Source organism: Typopeltis vanoorti, chromosome 3, assembly GCF_054136105.1.
Source record: "Typopeltis vanoorti isolate ZY-2024b chromosome 3, IOZ_Tvanoo_1.0, whole genome shotgun sequence".
Lineage (NCBI taxonomy): Eukaryota > Metazoa > Arthropoda > Arachnida > Uropygi > Thelyphonidae > Typopeltis > Typopeltis vanoorti.
The window spans coordinates 18584456-18599556 of NC_143551.1; the positions used below are offsets into that span (position 1 = coordinate 18584456).

Below are 15101 nucleotides of genomic sequence, written 5' to 3' on the forward strand. Positions count from 1 at the left end.
GCATTAGTATAAAGCATATAAATGCCATTGTTTATTAGATTAAGTAGTTGTTGAATACTAACAAGCAAAAGTTATAAGGCTTTAATAAGGCCACATCTGGACTAATGCACACAGATTCTGTAGTGATGAAGTTGTGGAGAGGATCCAGAGGCAAGTAACAAATATAAATACAGTGGCAGGTCTGTGTAATGCTCCCTATGGGAATAGATTGACTATTTGTAAGCTTCAAAACTCATAGATAAAAAAGAGGAGACATGACAGGAGCATTTAAGTATTAAAAAGTTTTATGGGATTCACCCTGAAGACATTTTTCAGTGCATGGCAGGAAGAGTAAGAACAAGGAGTCACCAGTGGAAGTTGTGTAACAGTGTAGTTAGCAAGGATGTTAGGAAGAAGTTTTTTGTTTGGGGTGAATGGGTTACTATAGGTATTTTTGGGTGCTTCATCAGTGAATGAGTTTAAGAAGTATAATAAGTATCATCTCAATGATGGCAACTATGTGACTAAATAGATCTCCCATGATGAGTTTTCTAACTTCATGGAAATATATGTATAATGATAATCCAGAAAATAAATTTTCCAGGTGTCCTGTGTGGTCATTCGTTCAAGCCTGAACAATAATAATATTACTATTATTATTGTACAGGCACCTGTACAATAATAATAGTAACCATGGAGTCCGAAAACTCATAACAGGAAACCCAAACTATCCACGCAATCTATGATACCTCTCATTGAACCCATTAACAGACAAAGCATTAAAAACTGACTTTGGCAACCTATTCTATTAATTCATAACTATCCAAGTAAAAAATACAGTCTTCATGCCCCTACTAACCACACTTTTACTCAACTTTCAGGGACCTCTTGTTCTGGCTCCTCTAACCAACTGCTAAAACATTTTTCCTGCATCAATCATATAAAACCCTTTAAGTAACTTAAATGTTTCTATTCTATCCCCACTTTTTTGCCAATCAATCAACTTCTGCAGTCCACACAATAATCTATCATCTCAATGGGGAATGTTCCACAGACCACTTATGATCTTGGTTGCTTGCCTCTGAATCCTCTGCACAACTTTCTCATTTCCAAGAAACCCAGGCAACCAGACCTCAGCACAGTAACTCAGATGTGGATGTATCAAGGCCTTATAAAGAGGAATAACTTCCTTATCTCTACTTGTCAGTGTGTGTTATTCAATAGCCAAGTAATCTCATGAGTTACCTTAGCAATGTTACCTCTAAACTTAAACTTTCTTTCTGCCACCATTTGGATGATATACCCTTGCAAACTGGTCATTAAGTAACTCAACTATTTTATCTGCTTCTTTCATCTCATGACCATGTGCACTCAAGGTTTTTCTACCATAGTTATTCTTCCTCTTTCTTGCCACACAGTGAAATAACTCTTTGGGATTTCCTTTGGCCTGCTTGGTTAATTTCTTCTCATAATCTGATTTTGTCTTCCTTGCCATTCTGGTCACCTTTCTTGCCTGAACCTTGTACTGTTCATGAGTTTGCTGGTTACCTTTCTTCTTATATACCCTCCACAGCATTTTCTTTTTCTGAAGCTCATGCTTAATGATGTTACTCATCCATTTAACTCCTATCTGATTAACCCTCCTTACCTTAGGTATACAATTTTAGATAGCCTTCCTCTATATGCTCTTAATTATTTCCCATGCATCTTTCCCTTGTATGGTTTTATGCCATGGCAAAGCTTGGAGCTTCCTACTGAGCTTGTCATAATCACCTGTCTTGTAGTTCCATATATACTCCTTCTTGACATAATGTTTCTTACGATATCCCACGTCAAGATCGCATGGTTACTTTCCCGAATCGGAAGCAATGTGCACCTGCAGACTCAAGTAATTATCTCTCATAAGGTGTATAAATCCCTCGGGGGGAGGGGGGATCCTTGAGGCCCTAGAGACCACATCCTCGGGTGACAGATAGGAGAATGCCTCTCAGATATGAGTGGTAGGAGGGAAATAAAATACCTCCCATGGACCAACAGGTAACAGCAGTGTCTGATCCATAGTGGGAGGCTGCAAGCAGTGCCTGTTCCCAGTGTTGGGGTGGCTGAATGAAACATTAAGGTTGGTCAGATGACTGTCGATGCGTTGACTGTAAAAAAAAAAAAAAAAAAAACAATGTGGAAGCGCACTGAAAAGTACACAACATGACAGCTAGGACATCACCTGGATAAACAAGGTCTTTTTTAAATAACGAAACCTGTGGTGAGATCATAATTAAAAGAAACACATGTATAATTCGCCCACCGTTTGTAGGTCTCTGCTTGGTGTGTTGCCAAGAATAGTCGATTCATGCTGAAGCGGAGAAAAAAATGAAGAAGACATACGAATTGGTCGCCAACACACAAAATCACGTGCTTTATAGGTAAAATTTTCCAACTGTTATACAAGCAACATAGTTAATTACAATAATCATAAAAGAGAAGTTAATTTTCCGACTAGTAATAATAAGCAACTCATCCCACAATACGGACTGATTACCCTATTATCGGAATGGATTCTCCTTTTTCTGACATGTGCAGAAGTGTCGAAGGATCTCTAATCGGTGGACGAACTATATTTACCACAGAGAAAATTATTTAATTGTAAATATTTCATCCTAAGTATTTTAGGACATCATCAGTACAGTAGTTTAAACAATAATAGGAATAACATACAGTTAGGCGCATGATTACAATAGAATCTCATTAAACGTGCATAACGTGTTGCAGAAGTTAAAAAAAAAAATAATAATAATAATAATTATTTTACACAATTTTGTATGACAATTCCCCATACTTTAGGAATAGTAAGAACACCGTTCGGGTTTAAATTTGGTCTGTGTAGTAGGGCTTCAGAACTTTCTTTATATAAATGTTCATGTTTATATAAAGATCTATGTAAAAGTTTAGACTTTTTCCCAATGGATCCTATGGCTTGGATTTTCAATTCCGTGTTGAGAGAGGCCAGATTTCTGCAGTTTAAAAAGACAAATGTGGTCTTGATGTTCCGAGATGCGTTTCTGAACAGACCTACCAGTCTGTCCAAAGTAAGACAATTTGCATGAGCATGGAATCTCATAAACGCCAGGCAACATCAAAGGTGAACAAGTGTTGTAAATTTGGTTGATAGGTTTGTAAGTAGTGGCAAAATTGTATTTCTTCGTAATTTTAGAAAGACATTCGGAGATGCCTTTGATGTAAAGTATGAGAATCCTATGGACTTCTTCTTGTCTGGTTTGATGTGTGGGAAAGTGACTGATGATTTTTTGAGTTGTTTTAGGATTATATCCATTTAGGATGGCTGTATTTTTGATTACTTCTAATTCTTGGTTTAGAGATTCTTCAGAGGAGCAGAATTTCTGCGCTCTGGAAACTAGTGATTTAATAATGCCAGATTTCCGAGATGGATGATGAGCAGAAGAATTGTGAATGTAGCGACCTGAGAATGTAGGCTTGCGAAAGACAGATGTGGCGGTGGAACCGTCTTCTTTTCTTTGAATGTGTAAATCCAAAAAGGAGATAATACCCTGTGGAGATTCTTTATCTAACGTAAAGTTGATGCGATGATGAAGAAGGTTAATTTTATCTAGAAACAGTTGTAATTCATGTTCAGGATGATCCCAGACTTCAAATACGTCGTCGACATATCTGAACCAAATTTTTGGTTTGGGTTCAAAATTGAATATTTTTTCCTCAAGGTGTTCTAGAAACAAGTTTGCTAGGATTGGTGATAAAGGAGATCCCATTGCTGTTCCTTCCTCTTGCTTGAAAATTTGACCTTTCCAGGTGAAGTAACCTGATGCAATAACAAACTTGAACAATTCAACCATAGCAGACGGAAATTTTTGAGTTAGTAATTCTATTGTTTCTTTATGGGGAATGTTCGTGAAGAGGGAGACAATGTCGAAGCTGATTAACAAGTCAGTTTTTGGCAGTTGAATGTCTTTCATTTTTGTGTAAAACTCTGTAGAATTTTTGATTGAAGAGACTGAGTGGCCTATGTGAGGACGGAGAAGGTTAGATAAGAATCTTGATAACTTGTAAGTTGGACTGCTAATACAGTCTACGACAGGTCCGAGTGGAACATTAGTTTTGTGTAGCTTAGGTAAAAGTATCAAATCAAGAAGTTTTAAGACGAGTTGGGATGGAAAGAACACTGTTAAAGAATATTATGCAAAGAACGACTAGATTTGCAGGACATCTTCTGAGAGGTTCTTCGGGATGCCTGACAAGAACTATATTACAAGGGAAAGTTGAGGGGAAGAGAAGACGTGGAAGACTAACTAGAGAGTGGTTTAATGACATCGTGGAATGGACTGGTTTAAGAATGATGGAAGCAACAGACAGAGAGAAATGGAGAAGAGCTGTTCATCTGCTGCAACTCTCTTGCTTGAGTATGCTACCGGACGACGACAACGAGCTTAGGTAAGCCATAAATTCGAGGAGGTCTGGCATGGTATGTCTTAAGTTTTTTGATTGTTTCTTCATCTAAGGAGGAAGTTTCATTAAGTAGCTTATTTAATTTTCTGAGTTAGTGCCAATAAACAAGGTCTGCATACTCAATTGAGCTATTGGAGTTGAATTGACAAGTTAGCTACTGAAAGAATTGCAATAAAATTAAAACTAGAAGAGATAAGCTATCAGGAGGAATACGGAATGTCTGTACTTTATGGGCTCCGGGAAAGCTAAACTTACTTTGCAAGGAAATAAAAAAATACAAGTGTGTCCTTGCATTAGCGGAGATGAAAGGTGGAAGAATCTGGTCTGGCAATAGTATAAAACTTGAGGCAGGAGTTGGATTTCTTCTAAGTAAAAGAGGAAGAGAAGCATTATTAGGATACAAACCAGTAAACGACAGAATAATAATGGCAAAATCTGTAGCAAGACCATTTAACATCACAGCAATTCAGATATATTCATCCACTTCAGAAAGTACAGAAGAAATACAGTTATTCTATAGCAAAACTTGAAAATAACCTTGAAACTGATGTGGCTTGATGGATATCAGTCCCATGGTCTCTGATCCCTTCATCGCTTATGAAATAGTCTTATATTAAAGGTTAGCGAGCACCTGGCTCACCCTATTTAGGGCTGTACGGAGGCACCTGAACTGATAAGCAGAGCTGCTTTCGGATGCTTATGTTTCCACCTATCATGTTCGTCATAGTTAGATGACTCTTGAATGAGTTGATTTGGATGAACAGCTGCTTTGGCAAAATAAGCAGTGGCACTGTTATGGAGAAACATGGGAATATCGGTAATATCGGCATCACGATGTAAGAGAGCATTTCTGACAAACCACGGAGTGTTGAAAATCATACGGAGGCACTTGTTTTGAATAACTTGTAGCTTTTTGATGTTGGTGGGGGAAGTGTGACCCCAGGCCGGGGATCCATAAGTTAACGATGGTCTGATAATTGTTTTGTAGATCCATAGTTTGTTTTCAGTGCTGACTTGACTTCTTCTATTGAGGAGAGAATAGAGTTGCACAATTGCAGAGTTTGCTTTTTTGCATGCATAAACTATGTGGGAGTTAAAGTTTAAATGGTTATCAAGTTGAATGCCTAGATATTTGGTGCTAGATCTCCATGGGATGGCTGTGTTGAAAAGTTTAATTTCTCCAAAGTGAGATGCTTGTCTTCTTGTGAAGAGAATGGCAGTGCTTTTATTGGCATTTACAGATATTCTCCATTTTCTGAACCAGTCCTCCAAATTTGTTGCTGCAGTTCATAAGCGCTGCATAGCTATATTCGGCCTGAGAGATCTGCTAAGAATTGCCATATCATCCGCATAACTAGCTATAGTGGTTAGTGATGTGCTAGGAACATCATAAACAAAGATGTTAAAAAGCAACGGTGAGAGCAGCGAGCCTTGAGGGACACCGGTAGTGATTTTTTTTCAGTGAGGATCGAATTCCGCGCAACTTGACCTGGATTTTACGGTCCTTTAGAAAGGAGTCAATAATTTTAGTAAGGTAAAGAGGGATGTTGGCTGAAATTAATTTATAGATGAGACCTTTGTGCCACACCTTATCGAAAGCTTTTGCAACATCTAAAAGGATAACTCCTGTGTATTGTTTCCAGTTAAAGCCTGTAGTGATGAATTCAGTCAGTCTGTGAATTTGACTGTGTAGTGCTATGTCCGGTACGGAAACCAAATTATTCTTTCAGAATTATGTTGTTTTTATTCACCTCCTCATTAAGTCAGTTAAGAATGACTCTTTCTGCGATTTTTCCCAGGCATGATATAAGACTGATAGGTCTATAGCTTTGTGGCATTTGAGGTGTCGTACCAGGCTTGAAAATAAGAAACATATCAGCTTGTCTCCATCTTGAGGAGAAATAATTTAATCTCAGCATTGCATTAGTGATGGCTAAATGCATGACAGCTTTGTGTGGGAGGGCTTTAATGGTTTTGTTGGTAATTTCATCTGGACCAAGGACTTTTTTGTTTTTAAGCTTCCTAATGATTGAATAGATTTCTTAAGGTGAGGTGGGAGAGATGTTTTCAAGGCTACAAGGTTGCCAAAGTGCAGAGCGTACTCTCCAGTGTATTTTCTCTATGAAGACCAGATCCACATGCGCATAATTAGGACGGCATTGAAGTTGGAGAGCATCAGTGAAAGCTTCTGCTTTTTCATTATCTCTATAAACAAGACCTCTTTCTCCGTGAATGGGCTGGATGTTAGAGCGATCCGTACGGAGAGCTTTAGTCAATTTCCACAGAGAATTATCTTCAGTTTTGAGAGAACAGAGTTTTCTTTCCCATTGCTGGTTCCTATGATCTTTTAATGCATAACGGACTAGGTTGGACGCTCTATTTAGTTCTTGACGGTCTTGCGGAGTAGCGTCTTGTGATAGCGTCTGAGTCTATTTTTGTTCCTGATCAGAGCAAGGATTTCTTCAGGAATTAAGTTTACTTGAGCTGGGGTGGAAATAGAACAAGCTGTGGATAAGCCAGAGCGTATTTTACATTCAAGATTGCTGACTACCACATCAATTTCTTCACGGGAAGAGATAGTAGGTACTGAGTCTATGATAGTGTTCATTTTAGCCTTGAATTTTGCAAAGTTAGTGTAGGATTGGCTGGGAATGAGCTCAGGCTCCCCTCCTAAACTTAAAAGTACTGGATTGTGATCTGAGCTGAGTTCATCAACCACTTGAAGTTGGAATTCATGAGAAATGTTGTTAAATATAGCAATATCCAAAACATCAGGTCTGCCGATCACTCCGTAACGTGTTGGCTCAATCGGGACTGCAATAACAATATTTCTCTTCAAGGCAAAATTGTAGAGGATCATTCCATTGTTGTTAAAACTCTTGCCGTTCCATAAAGGATGCTTGGAATTGAGATCTCCTGCTACAATTATTGCTTCATTTGTATCTAGTAGCTGAGAGAGATCAGAGGGGAGAAGAGGTTTGCCAGGGGGGGGGTGTATACAGAATAAATCTTTAAGCTGCCTGCATTGTTGGTATGAATTTCTATGCCTGTCTCCTCGAGGTTAGATGTATTAGTCTTCTTAATCTCATTATAGCGGATGCTTCTTCTGACAAAGATGGCAGTGCCTCCACCTCTGGCATCGAGTCTGTCATTTCTAAGTAATGAGTAGTTTCTGAGTTTGGGATTATTGCAGGGACGTAGGTGAGTCTCGTTAATGAGGAGAATATCAATTTGTGAATGATCTGTAAGTTCCTGTAGTTCCAAAACTTTGTTGTTGAGACCATTTGCATTCCAGAATACTATCTGCATAGAATTTGATGTTGAAGCCGGTTTAGTCATTAATCATGGAGAAGATGACTTGAGTATTTGTTGGTGTTTGTTGGTGTCGGCCTGGCTTGGATTTGTTTTGCTGAAGGCCATTAGCATCTCCCTAGTGAGGCAGCGAGAATTGCTGAGGAGTTTTGACTGCTAGTTGCAGGGAGTACCTCGGTATTATGCGAGGAAACCACAGAAGCATAAGATTTATCTGGTGTAACTTTTCGTGCTTTGATTTCAGGCACAGATCTCACGATATTTTTCTGAGTGGGCTGGACTAACTCCTGTCTAGGCTTTTGAAGGTTGGATGGGTGGAGAGAACAACCCTTGTAATTGGCAGGATGTGGGCCACTGCAGTTCGCACATTTAGCAGGTGTGGTCTTTGGCTTGACGCAAGTGTGCGAGGGATGGTTACCACTGCACTTTACACTTGTAATCTGCTCTGCATAACATTTGCGCATGCCCAAATTTTTGGCAGCGATGGCATTGACCAGCCGATGCCTTTCTTCTCAGTGGCTCAGTCTTGATGACCAAGTTGCAGACTATTCTAAGATCGTAAATTTCCCTCTGATCTTTACTGATCTCCACTAAGACCAGAGGCATGGGGCGCTTGTCTGCTCGATACATGCGAGAAATCTTGATCGGCTCCAAGCCTTGTGATCTGAGGTTAGTAGCTATCTCTTCTGATGTTATGTTTTCTACCAAACCTCTGATGACTACCTTAAGGTTTTTTTCACTTTTCAGTTGGTATGTATGATATAGGAATTTCTGATCATCCATAAGTCTGGTGAGCTGGCGGTAGTCCATTGTTCCTTCGGGCTGTATGCGGACTCCATCATCTGTGTTTTTGGCTGATGAGAACTTGATGTTATTGTTCTTCATCGTCTCTGCAAACAACAACCATTTTTCCTTAGTTCTCAAGATTACTGGTGGAATCCTCTCTTTGGGCTGTGTCAGCATATCTGTCTCTGTTCTTGCGCCAGATGCTGAGGTGTCCATTTGAGGTGCAAATTCAGGTTCTGCAGCAAGAGACTCTTTCTTTCTCTTCTTTCTGATGACCTCCTGATAATCATTAGAATCTACCTCAGGTGTTGTAGCGGGGGAAATGACACTGTCATGTGTAAGGTTAGGAGAAGGTTCGGAGGTTTGAGGGTCTTCTGTCTCGACCTCCATAATCTGATGGACTTCAACCTTTCCTGGCCATTTCGTATGTAAAATGTTACCGATGTCCCAAAAAATAGCTACAAGTTCCTTGAAAGGGAGATCCTTATATGGTGAATCCATAATTAAATATAGACTTGAAGTGGGGGTAGGACCTGCCTTGTCCCTTCAACCACCAAGTGCTGCACAGGGCAGGGAACAGGGAAGGGCCTGAAAACGTTTTTTTTTTGTTTTTTTTTTTTTGAAGATGAAAATAAAAGTCTTACCTGCTCTGTTGATCGAGCACGCCGTCGACGCTACAGGAGAAACATCAAACAATCACAATTTTAATGTTGAAAGGAACTGTGAACTAATCATCAGTATTAAATCTCAAAAAACTTTAATCACTGCTGTAATAACTAGAGCGCTGAGAAACATGTCTGTACTGAACGAAACCAAAACCCACTCCATAACCTTGAAAGCAGTACCAAAGAAAGATATACTAATTATTGGAGGAGATGGGAATGTGAAGACTGGAAAGGACAAAGAAGGAAGGAAAAGAATAATGGGCAAATATGAATATGGAGAAAGCAATGAAAGAGGAGAAAGAATGCTTGAATTTGCCTTGAAGTATGACATGGTAATTTGTAACACACACGTTTCCAGCAAAGAGGCTGCAGGAAGTGGACATGACAGTCACCAGATGGGAAGAACTAACAACATGCTAGGCATGATACTCATAAACAAGAGATGAGCCACATCAGTTCAGCAGTGTTGAATATTTCAAGAAGCAGACATGGAATCAGATCATAGCTTTGTGCCAATAAGATGAAATGTGTGACAAGTAAAGGCAGTTTCAAGTGATAAGTAAAGACAGTTTCAGAGTCAGAGGGATATGAGATCACTGAGTGAAAACACAGGGAAAGTGCTTGAGGAAGAAATGCAATCCATTATGAAAAAGGAACTGGAAGACAGAAATAACAAATGGTGTCTTAAATCAAGAAAGCAGTGGAACAAACAGTCCAGAGACAAAAAAGCTAAAGAAAAGATGGATCTAACAGGAGGCATTAAAGATAATTCAAGAAAAAAGAGCTTCAATGATTAGGGGGGGGAGAGAGAGAGATCTCTGTGGAAATGGAAGAACAGTAGAGAGCAAAATGGAGTGAAGTGAAGAAGGCAGTTAGCAGAGACAAATCAAAATGGCAAGAGGAATGGTGCGAGGATATGGTGAATACAAAAAGAGAAGTATATAAGATGATCAGAAACATCAACAAGAAATGGAGTCCAAAGCAGAGAGAGAGAACAATAAATAATGAAAATGATGTTCATTTTACACAAATTATTATTATTTTTTTATTATTATTATATTATCCCATGGTATTATTACACCAGATCACAGAGATCAAATATTATTATATTATCCCATGGTATTATTACACCAGATCACAGAGATCAAATTCATGTATTTTATACAGCACCTTTCTGGGTTGTTATAAAGTTTTCCCATCATGGAGACACAAATTATGGACTCTACAACTGTGTTATAAATAATTATTTTAATTTCCCAATGTTTCAACCTTCATATTAAGGTCATCATCATCTTAAATATATTACCTTGATGGACCCGTGTTTCACTCAAGATTTCTCCATGAGTGCAGGTCACAAAGATGCCTCCAACAATCTCGATCTTGAGCCTCTCTCTTCTATGTTATACCCATAGATTTCACTAGTGGATCTTCCCATCTTGTAGGTGGTCTTCCTGGTTTTCTCTTTATTCTTGGTTGCCAGTTGAGTATTCTATATGTCCATCTGTTATCCCTGAGTCTGGCTATGTGACCTGCCCATCTCATCTTGCTTTCATATACTGCAGTTACCACATCTTTTATGCTTGATCTCTTTCTTAGTTCAGTGTTTCTAACATGTTCCATTCTGCTGCTGTTACAAATCCTGCGTTCTATTGCACGCTGAGTTATTCTGAGAGTCTCTTCTTTTCTTGTCGTGTTCCATGTTTCTGATCCATATGTGAGTGATGGCAGAATATCACTATTAAATAGTTTTGCCTTCGGAGAGATGTCAAGATTTGGATCAGTAAGTGTTTCTTTTAGTCTGTTGAGTGATAGCCATGCAGCTTTCTTTCTTTTTGTTAGTTCTTCAGATAAATCGTTATTCATTTTTATTGTTTGTCCTAAGTACTTGTATGAGTAAACTTGTTCTATAGGAATGTTATCAATACATAGGTGACTGTCACTTATGTAGATGTTTGTGATCCATTTTGTGTTTTCTAGATTCATTTCTAAACCTATCTTACTGCTGTTTGTGTATACTTTTTCACCCATTTCTTCTAGGTCTTTTGGGTTGTGGGATATCAGTACTAGATCATCGGCAAACATAACAATTTGTAGCTTTTCACCATCTATGCTTATTCCTCCGTTTAGGTCTATTTTTTTTCAGAATGTATTCTAAAGTGCTCGTAAATAGATTTGGGGAGATCACATTGCCTTGGCAGACCTCTCTCTCTTTATATCTATATTTATAGGTTGATCAAATAGGGTTATTTGTGTAGTCTGATATTTTTTAATTTCTTTTATCATGTGGATATAAATAGGATCCACATTTATTTCCAGTAAGGCACGATGACTGCATTGTGTTCTATGGTATCAAATGCTTTTTTAAAATCAATAAAGAGGAAACATAGAGGGATTCAGTATTCTCTGCATTTTTCTGTTAGTTGTGAAATGACCTGGATATGATCTATTGTGGAATAGCCTCTTCTGAATCCTGCTTACTCTCTGCTGGAGTTGTCTTCTAGAGTGTTTTGGATTCTGTTCAGTATTACTCTGTTCATGATCTTATATATGTGAGAGAGTAGACAGATTGGACGATAGTTTTTTTATGTCTTCCTTGTTCCCTTTTTTGAATAGAAGTATGGTTTTTGAGGTTTTCCATTCCTCTGGAATCTTTCTTTCTCTGAAGTACCACGTGAATCTGGCAGCCAAGACTTTGAAAATAATTGGTCCACCTTGTTGGATTTCTTCAGCCTTAACATGATCAAGTCCTGAGGCTTTTCCTTGACTCATTTTCTTAAAGGCATGTTCAATTTCTTCTGGAAGTACATCTGGTATATTGCTTGGTTTTGGAATGATAGGTTCTGAAACTTAGCACTTAGTTGCATAGAGATCATTATAAAAATTCTGCACAATTTCTTCTATCCTTTTTCTATTAGTATGTTTTTCTCCATTTTGATCCTGTAAAGCAGATGGAATTGGCTGTTTAAAATTTAAGTCTTTCTCTATTTTTTTTTTTTTTCATGCTGGTTTTTGCCTGCACTGCTTCTCTTAATTTTTGTATCCTGAAAGCTTTGTAGTCTTCTGAAATTCTTTTCCTTAGAAATTTACAGATAATTTTGTATTCTAGAAAATTTTCTTCAGATTTCTTCAGTTCTTTTCTCTTTTTCAGTAGTTCTAGAGTTTGAGGTGAGAGTTCTTTTTTTTTTTTTTGTTTCACAGGAATTTCTGATTTTTTTCTTGCACTCGTTGAATTTATTAATAAAGTCAATGTGGTCATCATTTATGTAACAGTTTTTAATAGTCCATTCGGTCTCTTCTATGTATGTACTTCCTGAACTTGCGGTAGTCTATTTGTTTGGGTTGATGTTGCCCTGATATGTTGTTCTTTTTTTGTGGTCTATTCTTATAATGGCTCTGAGGAGTCTGTGGTCAGAATCTATGTTGAAGTATGTTTCGCCTATTGTACCAGTCTTTTACAGTCTGTTAAAATGTAGTCAATTTCATTTTTTGTGTCTCCATTCAGTGATTGCCAAGTCCATCTTCTTCCTAGGTGTTTGTTGAAAAAAGTGTTCATGATAAAGAGTTGTTCAGCTACAGCAAATTCAGCTAATCTCTCTCCTCTTCTATTTCTTTCTCCTAGGCCATGTGGTCCTATAAACTTTTCATCTTCTTTTCCACATCCTATTTTGGCATTAAAGTCACCACCAATGAATGTGTATGTTGACTTATAATTTAATGCCTGTTCAAGATTCATGTAAAATAATTTGTATTCAGTATTACTCTGTTCATGATCTTATATACAAAGAAATACAATCTTAAAGGTGGCTTTAAGATTGTATTTCTGTAGTATTCTGTTTATTTTGTCTGATATCCCTTTAATGTATGGAATGGTTACAGTTTTATTCTATTTTTAGGAAGGTATTGCTGATAACTTTTAATTCATCTTTAAGTGATTGTTCATTGGAGCAAATAAATAAATACAGAGACAAGCTAAATTACATTTCACACATTATGGCCTGATCTCTAGTGAAAATAAAATTACAATAAATAAATGAAATAAAATAAAATGACTACATCAAATTTTCAAAGACTTGATCATGTTAAGGCTAAAGAAATCCAACAAGGTGGACCAATTATTTTCAAAGCCTTGGCTGCCAGATTCACGTGGTATTTCAAAGAAATACAATCTTAAAGGTGGCTTTAAGATTGCATTTCTGTAGTATTCTGTTTATTTTGTCTGATATCCCTTTAATGTATGGAATGGTTACAGTTTTATTATAATTAGTTTATTTATATTTTTAAGTGAGGTCTTGTACAGAATTTTGTTGATAGTATTTTGGCTATAACCATTTTTAGGAAGGTATTGCTGATAACTTTTAATTCATCTTTAAGTGATTGTTCATTGGAGCCAAATAAATAAATACAGAGACAAGCTAAATTACATTTCACATATTATGCTGAAGAGACAATGATTTGATTAACGGTTATTTTACTGGCCTGACCTCTAGAGAAAATAAAATTACAATAAATAAATGAAATAAAATAACTACATTAAAGCTATATTCTGTTTAAGACAACATCAGAGAAACATTCTTTCATATAGATAGTTTTGTTACAGTAAAAATGATGTCCTAATTTAAGATTACAATTGTTATATTAGATTTTAAGATCCTAGATTACCTATGGTCCTATTTATAATTAACTTTTAAGGAGAAAGGTTAAGTGGGCAGAATATGTGCCTTCCATATACTTGGGATTTTTAGACCATTATTGTTAAGATTAGGTTGGTTGATAGAATCTCACAGGCTTCCTTAAATTTATGTTCATACCATATTTTGGTGTGATATAAACAACAGGTGCTTTTCCAGTCAATTCTATGTAAAGTATTCAGGACATGATCAGAAAGACCAGTTTGACCATAGTTATATTTAATGTGTCATTTATGTTCCTTTTTTCTGATAGGAATTGTGCATCCTGTTTCCCCTATATAGGGCAAATTACAGGTGCAATGAATACGGTACTCCAGGGTGGTCCAGCAGAGGGAGTGGATCCTTGGATGAGCTGAGTAAGTTCTTTAATATTGCAGGAGGTTTAAAGGTGGCTTTAAGATTGTATTTCTGTAGTATTCTGTTTATTTTGTCTGATATCCCTTTAATGTATGGTACAGTTTTATTGTAATTAGTTTATTTATGTTTTTAAGTGAGGTCTTGTATACAGAATTTTGTTGATAGTATTTTGGCTATAACCATTTTTAAGAATGTATTGCTGATAACTTTTAATTCATCTTTAAGTGACTGTTCATTGGAGCAAATCTTCAATGCCCTGTTTTTTAGTGTATTAATGATCCCTAGTTTTTGTGTTAGGTAGTGGTAGGAGTTTATGTGTGTATATTGGCCAGTATGTGTCGGTTTCCAGTAAACAGTAAAGGAAAGACTGCCTGAAGGAAGATGTGTGTAACAAGTGTATCTAGAAACGGATACTGCTTTTCAATCTCAATTATGAATTGTATGCAGTTGTGTTATTTGTTTAGGTGGCTGAAGAAAGTGTCTAATGTCTGATGGCCCTTGGGCCAGATAGCAAAAATATCGTCAATGTATTTAAGCCAGATTTTGGGTTTTAAAAGATGCCAGACATTAGACACTTTCCTCAGTCACCTAAACAAACAACACAAATGCATACAATTCACAATTGAGATTGAAAAGTAAAACACTTCCTTTTCTAGATACACTTGTCACAAGTCTTCCTTTGGGTAGTCATTCCTTCACTGTTTACCAAAAACCAACTCATACTGGCCAATAATAAAATGAATGCTGTTCACCATGTAACATTAAAGAAAAGGAATGAAAATGGTGACATCTTAATGAACACAGAAGAAATAGAAGCAAGATGGATAAGATACTGCTC

The 15101-nt window shown here is 37.2% G+C and overlaps 1 protein-coding gene across 3 annotated transcripts in view; it reads right to left on the reverse strand.

Moving 5' to 3' along the window:
• LOC150107965 (hepatocyte growth factor-regulated tyrosine kinase substrate-like) overlaps window positions 1-15101 on the reverse strand; it is a 261894-nt gene that overhangs the window by 125030 nt on the left and 121763 nt on the right. For 2 of the 3 annotated variants that reach the window (XM_090390574.1, XM_090390577.1), the window contains one exon: window positions 9198-9227. The exons of the other annotated variant lie outside the window; for it this stretch is intronic. In XM_090390574.1, the coding sequence (XP_090246700.1) occupies window positions 9198-9227 (30 nt within the window). The remainder of the gene's footprint in view (window positions 1-9197; window positions 9228-15101) is intronic. 3 annotated transcript variants of the gene reach the window in all.